Here is a 20,607-nt window from a genome sequence, read left to right on the forward strand (position 1 = left end):
CTGCTTTTAAGCTTCATCCAGAATGCTGTTGTGAAAAATATACTCACCCAACCACATTCCTATGGGGTCATTAGTATGGCCAGTACAAACAAATGAGGTCTGCTGAAGTCATAGTTCTCCTCAGAACTTGTTCGAAGAGTTGGGTGTTAGGTCTGCAGATAGCCCCTCAGGGACTCTCATCTGTCCTTTCATATTGTGGCCTCCCATTCTCTCTCTCTCTCTTTTTTTTTTCTTTGGTGAGGAAGATTGGCCCTGAGCTAACATTCGTTGCCAATCCTCCTCTTTTTGCTTGAGGAAGACCGCCCCCGAGCTAACATCAGTGCCAATCTTCCTCACTTTGCATACGGGACGCCACCACAGCATGGCTTGACAAGCAATGTGTAGGTCCACGCCTGTAATCCAAACCAGCAAACCCTGGGCCACCAAAGAAGAGCGCTTGAACCCAACCACTACGCCACCAGGCTGGCCCCTGCGGCCTCCCATTCTTGATGTGCTAATTTTGATATCTCTTTCAGTTAGCTCAAGTTTGCCCAATTGGTATTTAACAAACAAACAGTAACTGAATCCTTGGACATCTGACCCTTTCTGTTGCCTTCACATATTTAAGACAACTCATCTGAGTACAAAGTTCTTGGGCATAGACTTTCCCTACAAAGCTATTTTTTCTCTATTCTCTTCTGCCTTTTAGTTAAATAAAAGAAATGTCTGAAGCCAGCCTGATTTTCCTTCCTTTTTGTATAGCTTTCAAATACATTTATTTGGTCTTGGTAGGCTTTTTTCTTTCTTCATACAATTCAAACACCTGCCGGGATGTGCTTTGTGTCAGTCTTTGGGGTTGCCTCCCCAGTCTCCATTTTTCCCTTTCACCATGTAAGAGAACCTGATGTTCTTCAGACCACCATCTATCTGATCACCAAAGTCCACTTCTCTGGTCTCACCCCTGGTTGAAGTGTAGGTATATATCACAAGCAGTCCTAAGGATGAATTTTGGCACTCCTGTTTGGAACCCTGGTACAGAAGAATGTGTTCTCTGTCTGAGTGTCCTGGTGTGCAGACATGAAACCTGGAACTACTATAACCACTCTACCATGAGGCAAGACAGTCTTTGAAGATGTCAAGACATAGAACAGGGAATCTTAGAGAAATGGAGCTGCAGCTTCTGGATCAAGCCAACACTGAACCTCACCTATCTCTGGAATCACCATTTACGTGAGTCAACAAATTCCTTATTCTTTAGCCAATCCAAATTGAGTTTTCTGTACTTACAGCTCTGAGCATCCCAACTACTGGTCTCTCTTTTTCAATGATTTCCCCCCCAATATTGTGAAACCTTTTAATTTGCATACTCAAGTCTCGTCTGTTGAGCAACATGTTTCTTTAATTAAGTTATTGATTACTGCATCTCAAGACCATTAATTTCTTAAGGCAGATTTCCATCCTCTATCCTTCATATTTGTCATTTTCTCACCATTTTAAATCTTGTGTTCTGGGCCGGCCCCACGGTGTAGCGGTTAAACGTGTGTGCTCTGCTGCTGGTTCAGATCCCGGGCACGCACAGAGGCACCGCTTGTCAGGCCATGCTGTGGCAGTGTCCCATATAAAGTGGAGGAAGATGGGCACAGACGTTAGCCCAGGGCCAGTCTTCCTCAGCAAAAAGAGGAGGATTGGCATGGATGTTAGCTCAGGGCTCATCTTCCTCACAAACAAAGAAAAAAAAATCTTGTGTTCTTTTCCTCAGCATTCTGTGAGAATTTCTCAATATTGTTCTTTACATCAATGATTCCATTTCCTATAGTACTAATTCTACATTTTACTCCCTCCTGTCAGATTTTAATTGTGCCACTGTACCTGGTTTCCTTATAATTCCACATCTCATTCATCTCCCTTTCCATTTCAGTTTGCTGTTTCTACATTTCAGAATGTTTAATTCTGTAGCCTTTTGTTTCTGTTTTAGAGACTATGTCTTCTAGCATTCTTTTGTGCTAGTCTACTAAAGTTTAGAAACTTTCTTCTGATTCCATTAGTTAATCCTTTTCAGAATTTTATGTCTTTAGGCTTCTGCGTAATGTTACTTGCCTTGTTCAGTGGTATTTTTTCTTTTTTTTTTTTAAATTTTATTTATTTTATTTTTTTCCCCCAAAGCCCCAGTAGATAGTTGTATGTCATAGCTCCACATCCCTCTAGTTGCTGCATGTGGGACGCGGCCTCAGCATGGCCAGAGAAGTGGCGCGTCGGTGCGCGCCCAGGATCCGAACCAGGGCCACCAGCAGCAGAGCGCGTGCACCCAACCGCCAAGCCATGGGGCTGGCCCCAGTGGTATTTTTTCAAAAGTCACAAGAATTTTATTCTTTTAGCTTTTTTTTCTCATTCTTCTAAGAGGGGCAAGCTACCCAGAAATGATATGTAGTCAACAAAAGGTAGACAATAGTTTGAAGTCATCCTGTAAACATTTAATGCTCTCTGAGTAGCTCTTAGGTCAATTTTAATATCTAGCATGTTTTGTCTAATATGGTTCTCATGCCTCTGTCTCCACCTACTAAATATCCCATTCTTCTCACCTCCCTGATCCCCTTTTGCAAATATGTTTTCCCAGTATTTGTACTCATACCTGAGAGAGAAAGAGCTATAACACTGATGGCAGAGGGGAGTCAACAACACTGTGGAGATCTCAGCAGGAACAGCAGTGGGAACAGCTGTACGTTTTTTGAATTGGAGTCAACTTCGTGTTTCTGAAACAAGGGAATGAGGGAGGGGAAAAAGGGCTAACTATTTCCAGGTGCACATAACAATCCTGAGTCACCAAATGGGTTTTTAAATCTACTTTCAGCTAAATGGGAATTCTTCCAAATAATTTTGAAAATTATTTCACTTAACTTTTGGTGTTGGATGTTTTTGTCTTTTTAGTAGGAAATTGAGAAAGGTACAGTAGGAATCATTTTAAACTAAAAATTCCTAATATTTTTAATGAATTTTGATGAGGGCTTACAGAGGCAATACAACAAGAAGCTATTAATATGCAATCAGTAAGAAAGGTACCAGTTTAGAGAAAAAGTGAGAAATGTTAAGCATTCAGTTCACTGTCATTTTTAATCGGGGCTGTATACCACTTAACTGAGTGCCTTTGAAATTAACTTTATTGCATGCTGATACCTAGAATTCAGCATGACTCTGACCAGCAAAACAGACATAGAAATTGGCTTCCAAATGACTTTTGAATATTGAAACATTAGCATGTCAAATTATTACCAATTAAACAATTGGGCAACACAGTACAAACACATTTGGCAGGCTCCTGATGCCTGACTTCCAAAGTTTTGGCTCTTCTCCCAGGTTTTGGACTGAGAATGTCCAGCAAACTCTGTGCCAGTGATAAGAGAAGAACTACTAATATCCAATTTAGCTCATAGCAAAATCTAATTTCCAGTGGAAACCTGCCATTTTGAATTGTCCCTTGTAATATTTCAACCTGCAAGTAAATATAGCCCACATGTCTGTAGCCATCTCTGTCACACCTTTCTTTCTCATATTAGGACTTTGTAAAATGTTTATAAGAAAACAAGAAGTAGATTCAGAAATACATCTACCAGATTCCTAGTTTCACAAAAGTGCACGTGTGTGTGTGTGTACACATGTGCACACACTGACTGACACACACACACACACACACCCCCCTAAGCAGCTAACAGGTCTTAAGCCTATCTCTGAGTAAATTCTAATCTCTATAAATTTAATTTAGCCAGAAAAACTGGAGCAATAAATCAGAAACTCAATACTACCACGTATTATCAGAAGAGGTATATATAGAAGGCCATGTTGAATGTTCTGTATTTCCTATGGTTAATCTGGGAGGAAAGAAGGGGAAGGAGTGATGAGGGAGAGTGAAGAGAGAAAGGGAAGGGGGACAGAAATCTGGAGGGAAGGAAGAGGAGAAAAGGAGATGAACGGAGGAAAAGAAAGAAAACTAGGTAATATCTTTTATTTTTATAAGAAAAATGCCCACTGCTTCTCTGTTCAGCCAAGTACTGGGTCTTATCAGACACTAGCTCCTCCAGCCACCATGAGAAGGCCAGATGGGAGGCAGAAACTCAGTGCAAAACAATGGAGCATGGGTATCAGACAGACACAGACCACCTCACAGCAGTGGGCCACATGGAGCTACCAAGAGATTGTCACTACAACCCATCATATTTTAGGACAAGACCAAGTAGAATCTTTTGTCACATCTTACCATTTGTTGTAATTTAGTCCCTTAGTACTGTTCTGTGGAAAATTATTTAGGCATACAATAAAATCTCATGGATTTACATTTATCTGAAATACCCTGTACTATTCACTATATTTATTGCCTTTTCTAGTAAATTTGCATGAATATTATAAAGCAACAAATGTAATGTAACATCATACTTTGAAGGAGTTACCAAGGCTAGACTCAACTCAGATCAGAGGTCCCAGCGCCAGCTAAAATAATTTTGTACAGGCCAGCTACTTTTTATTTTGTAGGGCTGGGAAGCACCTCATGTTCATGACAGCCAGGAGGCAATGATGAGAAGTTTGCCACTGACTCAAGATTAGACTGGTAAGAATTGGTTTTCAATGCATAAAATAGCTACTTTCTCTGCCAGTGATTTACAACAAAAAATGGTGGCTTCTTGCCCCAAACCAAGTTTTTTTTTTATCCAAATCAATGGTTGAAAGATGTGACCAGGAATATGTGAGACTTTATGACCAAGGTAGAACTGATTCTTTTCCTATTTAGAAGAAGGGGCTAATGCAAGGGCTTCCAAAGTTATTTCAACGAGTAGACCCACAAGGAAAAATCTGAAGTAAAGATGCATGAGGTCTGGTGACTAAGAAGACGAAGTAGGAAGAGAGGGCCCATGCGCCACGGCCTGCCTGAAGGAAGATCAGAACTCAATACACATTATTCTCCAGGCCTAGGCCCTCTGGAACTCTGCAGAATGATCTTCATGCTGTCAGTGCGCTGGAAAAAACTAGTCTGAAAAAGTGTTTGGGACTTTATCTTAAGATAATTTTTTTAACTGACAAAATGAGGCTGATTCCTTCCCTATCGCTACACAACTGATAAAAAGGAAACCCACAGTGAATTTTACAGTTGAAAGAGGTCCCTGATGCTTGAAACCAAGCCTAACAACAGCTTTCATAAAATTACCATATTCACTTACACTTTCCTCTTGATATTATTTTTAAATAGGGGTAGAAGAGGTAGCCAAGGCTTCCATCAGAGTTCTTGTCTTGTATTATTCTTGACAATCTTGCTTAATCTTTGAGAATCTCAATCCTACCTCCCACCTTAAGCTAAAAGCAGTTTACTTGAAGCTTTTTGGAGGGCAATTTGGTTTAGCTAGCAGAATTTTAAATATGCATGTTATTTGACCCCGTAATTTCGCTTCTGGAATTCACCATACAGAAATACTTGGACAAATGTTCCACAAAATAAGCACAAGGATTTTACTGCAACACTGTTTGTAATAAGACCAAAAACGAACAACTCCTAAATGTCCATCAACAGGCAATTAGTTAAATTATGAAATAAATGAACTGACAATTATTTAACAGTTTAAAAATGAGTTAGATCTCTATGAACTGACATAATATATTATAATAAAGTGAATACGGCAATGTACAGAAGAGTACGGTATATAGTGTAAGCCCATCTCTGTGAGAGAAATTTACAGGTGTGCATGTGTGCATATGTATATATGTATTTACAAACACACACACTTTTGAATGTGCAATAAAGAAGATCTGGAAGTATATCCAGGGGGTTATCTTTGGGAAGCGGGTTTTGGATGGGAGTATAGGAAAGCCAATATTCACTTTTTATACTTCTGTACCATTTGGCATTTTTGCAACCAGACTATTTTATTTTGTGGTTAAAAAAAAATTTTTTTTTTTAAAAAAAGCTAACTGGCATCTAGATCGCCTAATTTGTTCTTTTCCTCAGCAATTCTAGTTTCTGAAAGTGGCATATGAAGTGAGAGATCACAGAGACTGTGAGGCTCCCAGGTGCAAGCATTTTTTAAGAAGGACGTACTGGGGAAGATCTGTCAGTGCTGATAAACACACTTGCAGGCTGGCACCCAAGTGCCGGTAATTCACGGGACAAAGGCAAGCAGCTGTGTCAACCTCAACTCGCTTGGTTTTACATAGAAGGACCTCAACTTCCATAGTCTCCATCCAAACTGGAAAAGATGAGACGACGTAGGAGATAGAAGAATGAGAAATCGATGAGCTCAGGGTAGAAGGGCACTGACTCGTTCTTCTCTCCCCTTCCCAACAAATGGCAGGTTGTCTGTTTCTTCTTTATCTTTTTACTTGATGCTTTAGACTTGTGCTGGCCAATACAGCACATGTGGCTGCTGAGCACTTGAAATGCAGCTAAGTCCCATGTGAGATGTGCTGTAAATGTTAAATATACTTTGGAGTTGGAAGACTTGGTACAAAAAAAGAATGTAAAACGTCTCATTCATCCATATTTTTAATATTCATTACATTTTGAAATAATAATATTTTGGATATATTGTGTTAGATAAAATACACTATTAAAACTAATTTTACCTGTTTATTTTTACGCTGTTTAATGTGGCTACTAGAAAATTTAAAATTATATTGTAACTCGCATTATATTTTCTATTGGACAGAGCTGGTTTAGACTTTTACAGGTATTCCATATGGAATATCTATATATTTAAATGTTTACAAAAGGGTAGAGAGGGAGGCATGCACATACGCATGCACGCACATGTACACACGTGCACACACACACACTTGCCAATTGTTACACTGCCACCCTCTATCTTTATGCCTGCCTAACTTTCCAGTGTAGTTCGTTACAGTTCAGTGTACCTGTTATAGGTCACACAGCTCAGAGTTCAAGCTCTGCCAGTGACCAGATGTGGGATCCTGGAGCAAGTCACTTGGGAGGATTAAACTGAATAATGTATGTCAAGTGCTCAGGACCATACATGAGGACGTGTAATAAGCTCTGTCAACAACTGTTAGCTGTGCTAGACATGGTAACTGAGTTCCAGAAACGACCAAGTCATGGTTCTACCTGGAAGCAAAGAATATCAGAGTTGGAGTGAATCTTGGACATTATTTACTCCCATGTTTTAAAACCCTTTTAAATCTCAGAAGCCCAATACATAAAAAAGATGAAATCAAGCTGCTTTGAATAAAGCTGAGTATGGGAGCAAGAACGGCTGAGAATTCCTGGACTACACAGAGGGTGGATCTGAGGTCTCTGTGAAGCAATTTGAACACCATGGATGGGATCTTATCCCGGCCTCTCTATTTTACAGATAAAGACACTAAGCTCCAGCGGTTGATGGCTTGCCTTCAATCACAGAGCTGGCAGAGCCAGGGCTGGAACACAGACTTAGGTGTCTGGTTCCTAAGAAAGAACACCACCCTGCATCACATCGTTACTGTAGCTACGATGGACAACTTGCACGCACAGAAAGAACGTGGCTGAGGAAAGTGCTGTGAGACAGGCACAGACCGCATGCTGAGGTGTGGGGGAGTGTGGCAGGTCCCTTCTCTGAAGAGGCAGCTTCTAGGTTTAGCTTTGGAAGATGAGTGAGGGCAGGTAGGTACCCAGGACAAGAGAAGTGCACGGGTTCTAAGGGGGAAAACCTTGAGGCATATTTTGGGGCCAAAAGGTAGGTCATTTTCACTAACATATAGATATATCTTGGAGAGTAATATGTGCTAAGGCCAGAATAAAGTTGGGGCTTCTTTAGAAGATCTTGAGGGCCAAGGATCCTATATCAGTTTTTGAAAAGGGGTGACAATAGGAAGATTAATTCATCCTAAGTCCACGAATGGGCAGGTAACAGGAAAACAGGCTCGCAGGTTACTGCTCTAGGCTGGGTGACCGTTACACAAGACCTAAATTGGGGAATTATATACAAATAATAAAATAAATTTTTATTTACAAATAAAATTATAAACACGAACTAGGGAAGTCATGATATAAAGGAGCAAAATCTGAGAGACCTGTGGAGACGAGACAGAATCCACAGGACTTGGATATACGAGAAGGATGAGGAGAATTCCAAAGTGACTTTAAGGACCCAGCCAGGTATCTGTAGGGATACGGGTTCCATTAATAGGAAAAGAGAAGGCAAGAAGAAGAAGAGCTGGTTTGAGGGGTCTGGCGAAGATGAGGTGTCTGTGAGATGATGGGTGGAGAATCAGTTGATCAGGGAACTGAAATGTGGCTCTGGAACCCATCTGAGGGTTCTCTGCATTTTATCCATACAGAACTGTTTGGGAACATCTAGGTTTGGGAGAAAGGAGGAGAAGAAGAAGTGGTAAAGGAGACAGAGGCCGAGGCACCTAGGAGTCTGCTCGTCACCAACAGCAAGGACAGGAAGGGTTTCATGAACAGAGCTGTCACAAGATTCAAATGCTGCAGACACCAAGTGAGATGAGAATGGAGAGTTGGCCCCTATCAACCTCTAAAGCAGCAGCTTGAGTGCCAGGAGGACTGTGCAGTCAGATAAGCCTGGGTTCAGAGCCTCTCCTCATCATTTATTAGCTGTGGTTCTCTGTACTAGACAGCATTTTCAGATCTCAGTTTTCTTACCTATAACATGGGGGACAACAGTACTTCTTTGAAGAAGTTTGGCCATGAAGGGAAGGAGAAAGACTGAGGGTATAGAAGGGGGAGTGAGGTCTTTTCCAGGATGGAGAGATGAGAGCTAGCAGACGAGGAGATTCTGAAGAGGCAAATCAGAAGGATTCTGAAGAGGCAAATCAGAAGGGAATGATGGATGGAGGGAGACTCTAAAAGCAGGGTAGGATCAAGAGCACAGGTTGAGGGATTTCCCTTTTAAGGAAGGAGAATGCATCCTTCTCAGAAATGGGAGAGAAGGAAGAGAAAGGGTGAAGACAGAGGTTTTTGAGTTGAAAGAGTATAGAAGAGCTCACTTTGGATAGCCTCACTCATTTCAATTAATTGGAGATGAGGCTGAATATTGGGTTGGGAGTATGGGAGTAGACTGGGGCTTTCAGGCTGTGGGGGACAGAAAGGGAGGGAATCATAGCATGGGACTGGTCTGAGACCAAGGGAGGGGAGCCGGAGGAGAGGGGATGTGCCCACCAAAAGCCCAGATGACAAGTGCTGAACAAGCATGTGTGCTGCAGCTGCCCTTATTTCTGTCTGTAAGCAGAGCTTTCTATTTAATGGTGGAGCTTTCGGATGATGATGACCCCTAAGGTGCAGTGCCCCTGAGAAGTGAGCAGAGGACCCAAGTTCATCAGAAGGTCACTGAATGCTTAAGTACAAGCTGGGGGACAGGGAGTGTGTAAGCTGAGTGAGGCACCTGATTAATCAGAACCCTCAAACTGCTGTCTTCTCAAAGCACTTCCATCAGTAACATTTCTTCTTACCCTGTAGTAGCTCAATGCTAAAAAAAAAAAAAAAATCACTGACCCTGAATGTGACAGGTGATGCAATTAAGCCTGGGGAGAGGGAGTGTGAAAGGAGGGCAAAAGGAAGTTGAGAGGCTTTGGCAGAAAAAATGTCCCCAAGCAGCAGATGGTCAAGAATATCCCCGTTCTCTTCTCAGGGGGACAGAGCATCGAGGGAAAAAGGCCTGGTTTTAGTTACCTTGAAGAAAGAGACTGAGGAGAAGTTCAGGGAAGGGGGGCAACCTGTTGCCACAAAACAGGGATTCCAAGATGCAGAGTAGAAAGGATTAACAGAAGTTGAGAGAGCCAGAGAAGGGAGAAGTGGGCTGCTCAGAATAGGGATAGGACCATGGGAAGAAGTAATGGACCAGGAGCTGTCAGTAAATGGAAAGCAATGACTTGGGAAGTTGGAGGGAAGGACAAGATGGCAGAATGGTAGGAAGAGTACTCAAAAGATAAAATCTAGTTTGTGGAGAAGACCACAAAACAGGCAGACCCAGGATGCCAGACTGGAGTGACACTGGGTTGGGGAGCTGGAGGGCTGCAGAGCTGCCCCAACAGGGAAAGGCCAGGCCTGACGGTGGCTTCTCAGTATACGTCATGAAAACAAACTCACCTTAAGGTAAGATACACATTAAGAATAAGAGAAATCAGTGTTGATTATATTAAAAAGTACTCATTTGTTCTTACTTAGAACTATCCCGCATGCATTATTCAACTAAGATCAGTTCTTTTCCTGGGTACCATCTTGGGTACTTTTTTTACTCAAGAAAATGCTTCTTTGGAGTTCTTCCTATTTGGTTGGTTCTTTAAAGAAAAAAGAAAGGTCTAGGAAAATATCCAAGAGATAAGAAACTCAAGATCCAGCTGAGTGTCCTGGTTTCCACACATGTGTGCTGAACTAACCTTGAGGTGATGGGTTTCCTCTCACAGGCTAGGGCTTGCCTTCTGGTGCCCTTGGTGTTCAGGTCAGCCAGTTCAAGACCTCATTTCCCTGATGTCACGAAGGAGAGTGCTCAAATATGGGGAAACACCAACACAGTAACCAATGGGAAAATTGGCAAGGCACTCAGTGACATTTTAAAGACATTTGCTCACAGACCATTCAGCCACAAAGGACAGTTTCACTGTCAGTTTCTCAGTTACTGGGTGTTTAATTCATGGAAATCAATGACGACAAGCCTAGAGAGGCCACCATACATGGGGTAATATAACCATGAAGTCTTGTTTGTTTCCTTCTAACAGTGACTGTATTTATTATATTCTTTCTAGCGGCATTTGGCATTTCTTAGCTAGGAATTAGTAGAGCTGGCAACTCAGAACTTCTAAGAATTACTATCTGTTTACCACAATCTCCATATTCAAAGAATTAGTAGCATGGTTTATTTCTTCAATTTGCATTTTCTTTTTATGACTTTGCTATAACCTGGAAAACCTCATAACTTTCAAACCACAGACAACAGTTTTGACGAGGATCACAAGACAACCGACAGCTACCTGGACAGTTACCAATCGTGAATTTAATTTGGTGTGAAGTTAAAGATCAATCTATCTCATCCATCTGTCCATTTGTCCATCCCATCCTATCCCATCCTCTAAGCTGGCTAGTTGTCCACTGACCAAATTCATAGCAATGTTTTTTAGTATTAAAATATAACTCAATGTGGAATAAAGATGGATTACCCATGGAAGAAGAGTTAAAGAAGGAAGATAAAAAATCCAGCTCTTATCCATTTTTAGAATGCTTCTGTGGGTCAGTGTGAGCGATTATTAAACCCAGATAATAGTGACAGATGGGTATTTAAACTCTCTGGCTCTTTGTCAACCATCTGCCCTAAGACTCTTTTTATTGAGTTCATATTTCCTAGGTATTCCATTTTAGAATAGAAGGCATGCACCTCTTAATAATAATATCACAGAGAACTGGTCAACCTTTCTAATATACAAGAGACTGGAAATCAAAGCTATTAAATGTGTCATTTGCTTCTTGACCTCTCTAAAACATCATTGCTGCTACACTGTAATAATGCATAAAACATTCCAGAAAAAAAAAATGGCCTAGTAGGTAAAACAACAGTATGGGCAGAAACATGGCAGAGCGGAAAAATCAAAGGTTACAGAGTCAGGTGGACCTGGGTTCAAATTTGGCTCTGCCATTTAAGAGCTGTGTGCCCGGGGCCAGCCCAGTGGTGCAAGCAGTTAAGAGCACACGCTCCGCTTCAGCGGCCCGGGGTTTGCAGGTTCGGATCCCAGGCGCGCACCAATGCACTGCTTGTCAAGCCATGCTGTGGCGGAGTCCCATATAAAGCAGAGGAAGATGGACACGGATGTTAGCCCAGGGCCAGTCTTCCTCAGCAAAAAGAGGAGGATTGGCAACAGATGTTAGCTCAGGGCTAATCTTCCTCACACACACACAAAAAAGAGCTATGTACCCATGGACAAGTTATTTACTCTCCTTGTGGAAGGCTCTAGTTCATCATCTGGAAATTGGATAATAGTCCTCAGAATATAGGTTTAATGCGATAATGCATGTGAAGGGACTGGCCCTGGTCTGTCAAATAACAGACAAGTGTTAACTCCCTTTGCTTCTTTTTTTCTCCCTAGGTAACAGAGGATGGTGAGCCTTGCTGACGCATAAATGATTATTCCTTAATGATTTTATATAAAAAACTAGATGTGACCTCTAAGGAAGGTTAATCCTGACTTCTAGGCTTCCACTGAGTCATCTCTCTCCCTCTGGGAATAGTCTTCTCATTATACCCATTCTCAGAACCCTACACTTCTTTAAGCACTTACCCAGCTCTGGTTAATTAACTAATCGTGCATGCAATGCCTCTTTTTCCCACTAGGATTTAAGGTATCCTTCTAGAAATGGGTCTTGCATATAGCAGCCACTCAATAAGTTATTTGTAGACTGAATGATAAACCTGTTACAGGGTTTCCAACATGTGACATAGACCATTGGTGATATGAGAGATGATTTCAGGGGTTGAACATGGACTAAGTTTCTTAATAATTTTAATGGTTATATATTTATTTTAGTGTGTATTAGGCAAATAAATAACTGGCTCATCAAATCTGTGATTTTATATATTTTTACTTAGGATGAGGCTAAAATAAAAAAGTAAATTGATTTAGGGCAGTAAAAACATTAAGTAAGTATAATTATGATAAGAATATTAAAACAACCACGAAGGTGTTAAAAAAAATGACAAAATTTGGGAACTACTGCTATACCAACAACTAGGAACCCAGGCCGGACACATGCCAGGATTCCCAGATTTAGGGTTAGCCTAAGGAAATGACGGAATCTGCTTTCAGAATCCATGGCTTGTGAATTTCAGCTGGACACTGAAACAGGTGGGTCAACATTGAATGAGGAGGCAAGCTAGAACCAGGTCAAACTAGTAGTTGGACCCCAGAACACATGTGGCATAAGTAAGAAGCATGCACATTCAGATATCTGGGTGTTATCATAGGAAATACCAAACGTGAACTAAGCAGGAACAAGGGTCAGATCCCATGGCCATATTCAATGTCACTGCCAAACTGGCAGGAACTACCTAGGAGACAGGGCACCCGCCCCAGGAAGGGTGTGTGGTAGGCCCAGATTTTTTCACCTTCAGCCTTAAAGGCACACAGGCCTGGATTCTGATATTGCTATCTCCTCCAGGCAACTACTTCTCAATTTACTACCTCTGTGCAAGGCTTCAAGAGAGGGGGTACTTTCTTTTGTGCACATTTTGAAGAGTCAGTGGGTCTCTACCCAACAGACGACTCTCCCAACAAACTGAAGCACAATGTTGCTGCTATCATCACAGAGCCTTTCTCTGAGCCTCCAACATGGAGCGGGCTTCATGGGGTGAAGAGAGGAGTATTCTTGTCTTCTTGGATTGGATCACAGAATGAACTTTCCCATAGAAAAATGTTACAAATAGGATGAATCAGTACAAAAAATGTTTCATATATGTTCCAGGTTATGTAGGATTCTGCAAAGTAGCCTGGGAATCAGATTAGCAATTATACTACCACTTCAGTGGGAAAATATTTTAATGTTAATAAATTAAAATTCGGGTTGCAATTGTTCCATAGATGGTGACTATCTATACTTAAAAATACAGCAAATTCCTTACTAGTGAATGCTTAAGTACATATCTTAAATTTTATCCTTCTTTTAACATCTTTTAGAAAAATACTGGTTTAATCATCAATTATGGCTGACATTCAAGTCTTGTACTATTGAAAAATAACTGCTCACCTTACCCCCATAACAAAAGAAGGACCCAATCTTTACATTTGAGGACAATTCTAGACACATAAATGTAATTCCAATAAACACTTCTCTAATCAACTCTCAGCTGCACCAAGTTATTCTGGGATTAACTAGAATGACTGTCCTAACTCCCACCCTGCAATATTGATAGTAAACTATTCCTGGTTCTGACCATAAGGCTTTAACCCAATGTCTTCCACGCTTGTCTGATGAAAGAATTACAGGGGGCACTTTCAAAAACAAGAATGCCTGGACCCAACCCGGTAATAAATTAGAATCTCAAAGGAGAGGTCTGGGAGCAACACTTGTAAAGGCTGCCTATCCCTGGTGATCCCGTCATCTAACCCAGTGGTTCTTACCCTGGAGGGTGAATTAGGGTCACCTGGAGGGCTTGTTAAAACACAGGTTGCTGAGCACCAGCCCAACAGCTTCTGAGCCACTCAGTATGGGGTGGGGCCTGAGAATGTGCGTTTCCCAGAAGGACCCCAGTGATGCTGAGGCTGCTCGTCCAAGGACCACACTTCCAAAACCACTTATTTAGCCTGTTTGGCAAACACTGCAGCTGAATTCAATATGACTTTTCTTCTTTCCTCCTCGGTAGAAAAACACACTGGATTAGAATCCACAAGACTTCCTTTGGAGTAATACCCCTGCTATTTTTTAGCTGCTTGATGTTAGACAAATAAATTTACCATCGCATCTCAGTTATCTTTTATTATGAGGAATAAAAAGGTAACAGAAGGGAAGAGGTTTGGTCTTATACTTGGCACACAGCAGGCCTGCATTAAACACCTGTGTCCTTTGATTTCCTTGCCACGATCCCCTCCTGTGAGCTACAGATGAATCTGTGAGTTCTAGAAATAGGTCCCAAAATTTATTAGATGCACCACATTTGATTTGGTTAAAACAAACAAACAAACAAGCAAGCAATGGCTGACCACTTCTTTTCCTTGTGAGCTACCATGTAGCTATGTTTTTATATAACATGTCCAATGGGAATATACTCAGCTTCCCAACTCACATTTTCCCATGGAAATAAAAATAGAAAACAGAGAGATTAGATTATGATTAAGTTCTCTGTTTAATTTTGACCAGGCTGAATTTAGTACCCAGGTATGGATTATTTTCCTGGCAGATCTTTATTATACTGTTTGGCTGTTTCTTGTGACCTGAAAACCAAACAAATGAATCACAGACTCTGAGACTCAGAGGGGCCCTGGAGGTCATCTAGCCCACCCACCTACCCTATGAATGCCGCTGAGAACACCTCCAGTGTGTGGTGGTGCAGTCTCTTCTTGACACCCAATGAGAATGCACTATTTTCACGAATCCCAAACTTCTCTTCAGATAACTGTCTCATCATTAGATTTTCCTCCCCTTCTGAGTAAAAATCTTTATTTCTGTAATTTTTGTATCTTTGGTCCTAGTTCTGCTCTCTATAGGGCCCAAATATGTCTAATCTCTCCCCCACATGACAGCATTTGAAGTAGTCTGAAATAGCGCTGACATCTTCCTTGCCTCTTCCTTTTCAGTCTAAACATTCTGCTTTTTCAACTATTCTCACCATCAGCATTTCCATATACTTAACAGCCCTGGTCTGCCTCCTGTGGACAAAGTCCACCTTGAGGATACTTCCTCACTCACAAAAAAAATACTACAATATGCTTCATGTTTACCGCGTTCTCTCATCACCAACGAAAACAAAATAAACCGTGGGGCCGGCCTGGTTGCGTAGCGGTTAAGTTCACGTGCTCCGCTTCGGCGGCCCGGGGTTTGCAGGTTTGGATCCCTGCAAACGGACGACGCACCGCTTGTCAAGCCAGCTCTGGCGGCATCCCATATAAAGCAGAGGAAGATGGGCACGGATGTTAGCCCAGGGCCAATCTTCCTCAGCAAAAAGAGGAGGATTGGCATCGGATGTTAGTTCAGGGCTAATCTTCCTCACACACACACACACACACACACACACACACAAAACAAAAAAACAAAATAAACCATACGAACGGTGGAGTGTTCCTTTCCAAACAGAGTTTCCAAGAGCTGGCAGCTCCAGTCATACAAAACTACGCTGTCAGGACTGAGAAGGTGGTCTCAGGACAGGCTTGGAAGTGGTAGCCTGAAGTAAGTGGATCTGGACATCACAACTCTACTTGAAACAGAAACGTTATGCTGCCACTTAAATTACTGAAGACCCAAAAATCTCTTTCCAAGGAAGACAGAGTGAAACAAAAGGTATTTCTTACTTTCTACGAAACATTTCTGCAAATATGCAGCCAACACTCCAGAGGTCCACAGGGGTGGCGTAGCTGGACTGAAGCAAGACTTCTGGAGCTCTGTACCACAGCGTGACGACCTGAAACAGCAAGCAGATCTGAGCGTTACTGAGGAAGACGGCTGTTTGCTTACACTTCTCATCCTGGCTGGTTTAATGCCAAGACTCAGTTCCGAAAGAACTCCTATAATCATACGGGGACACTGAGACAGAAGCAATAAGTAACTAGGACTCATCACTGTCAGGCCAGGAAATTACATCATCCCCACAACCTGGGTTCTCACCTCAGACTCCATGTATCTTACTAGGAAGGTAAAATAACTGAGTTTCAGAAAGCAAAGCAAAGACTTAAAACAAATTATCTTAAAACTATTATTTTTTTAAGGGGCTTAAAAAAACAATACATGGATAACAGGGATGGCAATGATTCCAGCTCAATTCCCAGGTCAGCATTATTGGGAAATCGAAGATGATTCCAGAGGCTGCTGGATGGTGACCCTGAAACCTATAGAGCACCCAGGACAAGTCAAAACTACTCTTATCGTGAGACTGTGAAGAATCAAAATAAAGCCTTCAATGCCGCTCTTTTCAGAAAACAAATAAAAAACGAACTTAAGAGAGAATGTATAACCCAATTGTTTACACCATGTGTAAAAAAGTCATCCAGAGGAAGGGACTGCACAATGGGAAGAACCGCATTTAATACAGAGCAGGGCATAATAATAGATGAAGCAAACACACTATTTCTGCAAGGCTGAGAGGCGAGGAAAACATATCATTAAGGCTTCAGATTTATAAGAGTATATAGGGGTACAAGTGCTTCTTGTTTTAGGGGGGAGCAGATATTCTATGGATGCCTGAAATGAAGATGTACTCTTTATTGTCAGATAAGGAATTCAATACATAAACCTATTACATAAGCATTTTATATTATTCAGATTCCTTTTATTCTTACTTGTTTTGTCTAATTGTACTTTTGTTGACGTCTATCTAAATTTCCTGAAATTCTGCTTTATGTATTTTGATGCTATAGTACTTGGTGCATTAAGACTGCAGTAGCAATTCTCCAAAAAAGGATTGCCATCAATTTCCTTCTTTCCTTGTATGCACATGCTGTTCCTCCCATCAAGGGATGGAGTTTAATTCATCTTTGAATCTGAGTTGGCCTTAATGACTTGCTTGACCAATAGAATATGGTGGAAGTAACATCTGAGACTACCAAAGCCTGGTAGCCTGGGCCTTTTTGAATGCTTGCTCTTGCAATGCTTCCTCTTCGAACCCAGTTGCCATGCAGTGAGAAGTCCATAAAGATGTTCCAGTCAACAGCCCCAGCTGAGCTCTCAGCTGAAAGCCATGTGAGTGAGCCATCTTGGACACTCAAGCCCCACTGATCCCCCAGATGACTGTGGCCCCTGCCACACAGAGCAGAAGAAGTGCCCAGCTGAGTCCAGTCAACTCACAGGATTGTGAGTGAGTTTTAAGTTTTGGGGTCAATTATATAGCAATATCTAACTGGAACAAGACTCTTAACTGGTTCCTCCTCTTCATCTCATTTAACACGCTTTGCTTTGAATTCACACAAGCGGTCAAGTTTTGTTTAAGGGATATCTGGTTGATATCTAACGGAGGGATGGTGGTGACGTAATAGAAATTAAAAAAAGAAAACATTCAAATCCACAATACCAAAACAACGTTTTTGGTTATCATTTGGCTCCAATATATCTTTCCAACATCATCTCCCACAGTACTTCCATATCCCTTACAGCTTAGTCACACACAAGACCACACCACTGGCTCTCCACTCTGACTATACATCAGAATCATCCATGGGGCTTTTAGAAAAAACATAGGTGTCTGGGCCTTTTTTTTGTGAGGAAGATCAGCCCTGAGCTAATATCTGATGCCAATCCTCCTCTTTTTTGCTGAGGAAGATTGGCCCTGGGCTAACATCCGTGCCCATCTTCCTCTACTTTATATGGGACGCTGCCACAGCATGGCTTGACAAGTGGTGCATCGGTGCGCACCCCGGATCTGAACCTACAAACCCTCGGGCCGCCAAAGTGGAGCGTGCGCACTTAACCGCTGTGCCACCGGGCTGGCCCCTCAATCTCTTTTTGAGTCAATTTTGGTAATGATAACAGATTTCCCCATGAAAATCTTTAATCTAGATTTAAAAATGTGTTGGCTTAAATTTGTACATAGTATCTTTTATAATTATTTTAATTCTCATCTGTTTCCTTGGTTTTCTAAGAAAGAGAAAACATTGAGTTTTATTTCCATTTTGGGAGGATTATTGCTTTATTTTATAATTTGTAACTTCTATTTTATCTTTTTAAATTCCCCTTTCCTAGTTTCTTTGATTTTATTTATTTTTGAGATGAAACTTGGATAATTTATTTTCAGTTTTGATTAATCATAGAACATGTAGTTATATACTTTTAACTGAACTTTTCTCATTTTTGTTAATCTTTACATAATATGTAATTTACCTTTAAGCTTCTCTTTAATCTAAGAGTAAACTAATTCAAATAATAAATTATTTAGAAAAGTGTTTTAAAATTTCCATAGGGTCAGGTTATTTATGGTTATCTTTTAATTGTTGGATTTCTAGTTTTATTGCATTATGGTCAGAGAATGTTAAGTAACCTGTACAATTTCTACTTGGTAAAATTTATTTATTGTTTTCTTTATGACTACATATATACGTGGTTTTTGTTCCATAGGGTATAAGGTGAGTACTTTCTTTTACGTGTAAAGTTCTTTGTTAAAAAGAGTTTGTCTCATACAAATCCTTACTTACATCTTTCTGTACTTTATTTTTCAAACTCTGAAAGAGAATTGAGTTTTTGTTTTCCTTCCCCCAGAATCTCCTTGTATCTCTAAGGATTTCTGCCTTATATACACTGGCCTTATGTTTTTGGTAAATAAAAGTTATGACAACAAAAATATTACGATGATAAGAATTTAAATGATGGTAGACATAAAATATAAAATTAACACACAAATCCTAGTCAGTTACAAGATATAATGAAGAAAGCATCCCATTCACAATAGTAGTAACAAAAATTGTAAAACACTGAGGAATAAAAAAAAAGCACTACCTGTATAAATAAAACAATACACACAAGAAAACCCCTAAATAAATAGTGAGACAGACCATTACTAAGATGGGAAAAAGCCATATTATAAAGATAATAGCCACTCCTATATTAACACAAAAATATAAGACAGTCCAGTGATTTGGGGGAGGAATTTAACTTTGACAATAAGGTGCCTCTGGCAGAATAACACTTAGGAAGAGCCAAAAATAGTCTGAGAAATAAGAATGAGGGAGATTTGCTCTCTGTTACCAAAATACACTCTAAGGCATAGCAAATAAAATGGTAGGTGCTAACAGATGTAAAAAAAATAAAGTCCAAAAAAAGACTGCTACATTTATGGGGTTTAACATTCTTATAGGTGGCTGAATTTCATCTTAGGGGGATTTAAAAAATATACTTCAATATGTGGAAGCAAAACAATTGACCATCTATTTGGAAGAAAAGTTTAATCCCTACTTTACATCATGCATAAGAAGAAACTGTATACAGATGGAAGATCTAGATGTAAGAAGTAGAGCTAGAAAAATGTATTAGAAAAAAACAGAAGTGGACCTTGGGATGTTGAGGCCTTTTTCAGCATGACGGGAAATCGAGAAGCTTGAGATCCAGCTATTTAAAATTAAATCTTCAGCAAACACTATAAATAAAGGCAAAGGACAAATGACAACCTGGGAGAAAAGCATCTAAAACAAATTACATCAATAAAACAACACAATAGAAAAATGGATGAAGAATATGAAAAGACAACTGACAAGAAGAAATAACTATCAAAGATACACAACGTTATTAAAAGAAAGAGGAGAGAGAGAGAGGAAGGAAGGAAGGAAGAGAAGGAAGGAAGGAAGAAAGCCATCACAATAAAGAGGTATCATTTTTGCCCAACTGGCAGGAATGAACAGAATGACACTATTCAGGGCTGGCCATGGTATGAAAAAACTATTTTAAACTGCAAACTGGCACAACCTTTTTAGATGACAATCTGACAGTATCTATAAAATTAATAGTGCCCATGTTCCTGAACCCGAGTTTCACTTGTAGGAACGTATCCTACAGAAATACTGAGACTAGTATACAAAGACATATTCACAAGGATGTGTACTCCACAATCATTTCCAATAGGGGATTACTATTCAGCCATCAAAAAAGACGAGCTAGTTCTCATCCTGCTCATTCTTGCTCACATAGAAAGATGTCTATGAGATACTATTAAGTGAATAGTAAATTCTGGAACACTGTGAAATACATTCCAATTTTTATTAATAGATTATGTGTGGGTGTAAATATAATCAGAATTTATGCATACAAAATTGTCTGCCAGGATTCTATACATAGACATCAAGCTTTAAATAGACAGTTGCCACAAAAACATGGCAGTGCAGGAGGTGGAAAGTGAAAAGGAGAAGAAGGGCTGGATGACAATCTCAGGGGTGCAAGATTAGTCAGTTGCTGTCAGTAAGCACATTTTATAGCTGAAAAAACTGGATTTCAGAGAACTTGAGTAATTTGGCCAGAGTCATGGAGTT

At 40.5% G+C, this 20,607-nt stretch overlaps 1 protein-coding gene across 4 annotated transcripts in view; it reads right to left on the bottom strand.

Moving 5' to 3' along the window:
* Positions 1–20,607, bottom strand: part of CDK6 (cyclin dependent kinase 6) — a 231,248-nt gene that overhangs the window by 55,220 nt on the left and 155,421 nt on the right. For all 4 annotated transcript variants that reach the window (XM_004431342.3, XM_087420530.1, XM_004431343.3 and 1 more), the window contains exon 5: positions 15,955–16,064. In XM_004431342.3, coding sequence (XP_004431399.1) covers positions 15,955–16,064 — 110 coding nt within the window. The remainder of the gene's footprint in view (positions 1–15,954; positions 16,065–20,607) is intronic.

Source organism: Ceratotherium simum, chromosome 1, assembly GCF_057802395.1.
Source record: "Ceratotherium simum simum isolate JZ-2026a chromosome 1, ASM5780239v1, whole genome shotgun sequence".
Lineage (NCBI taxonomy): Eukaryota > Metazoa > Chordata > Mammalia > Perissodactyla > Rhinocerotidae > Ceratotherium > Ceratotherium simum.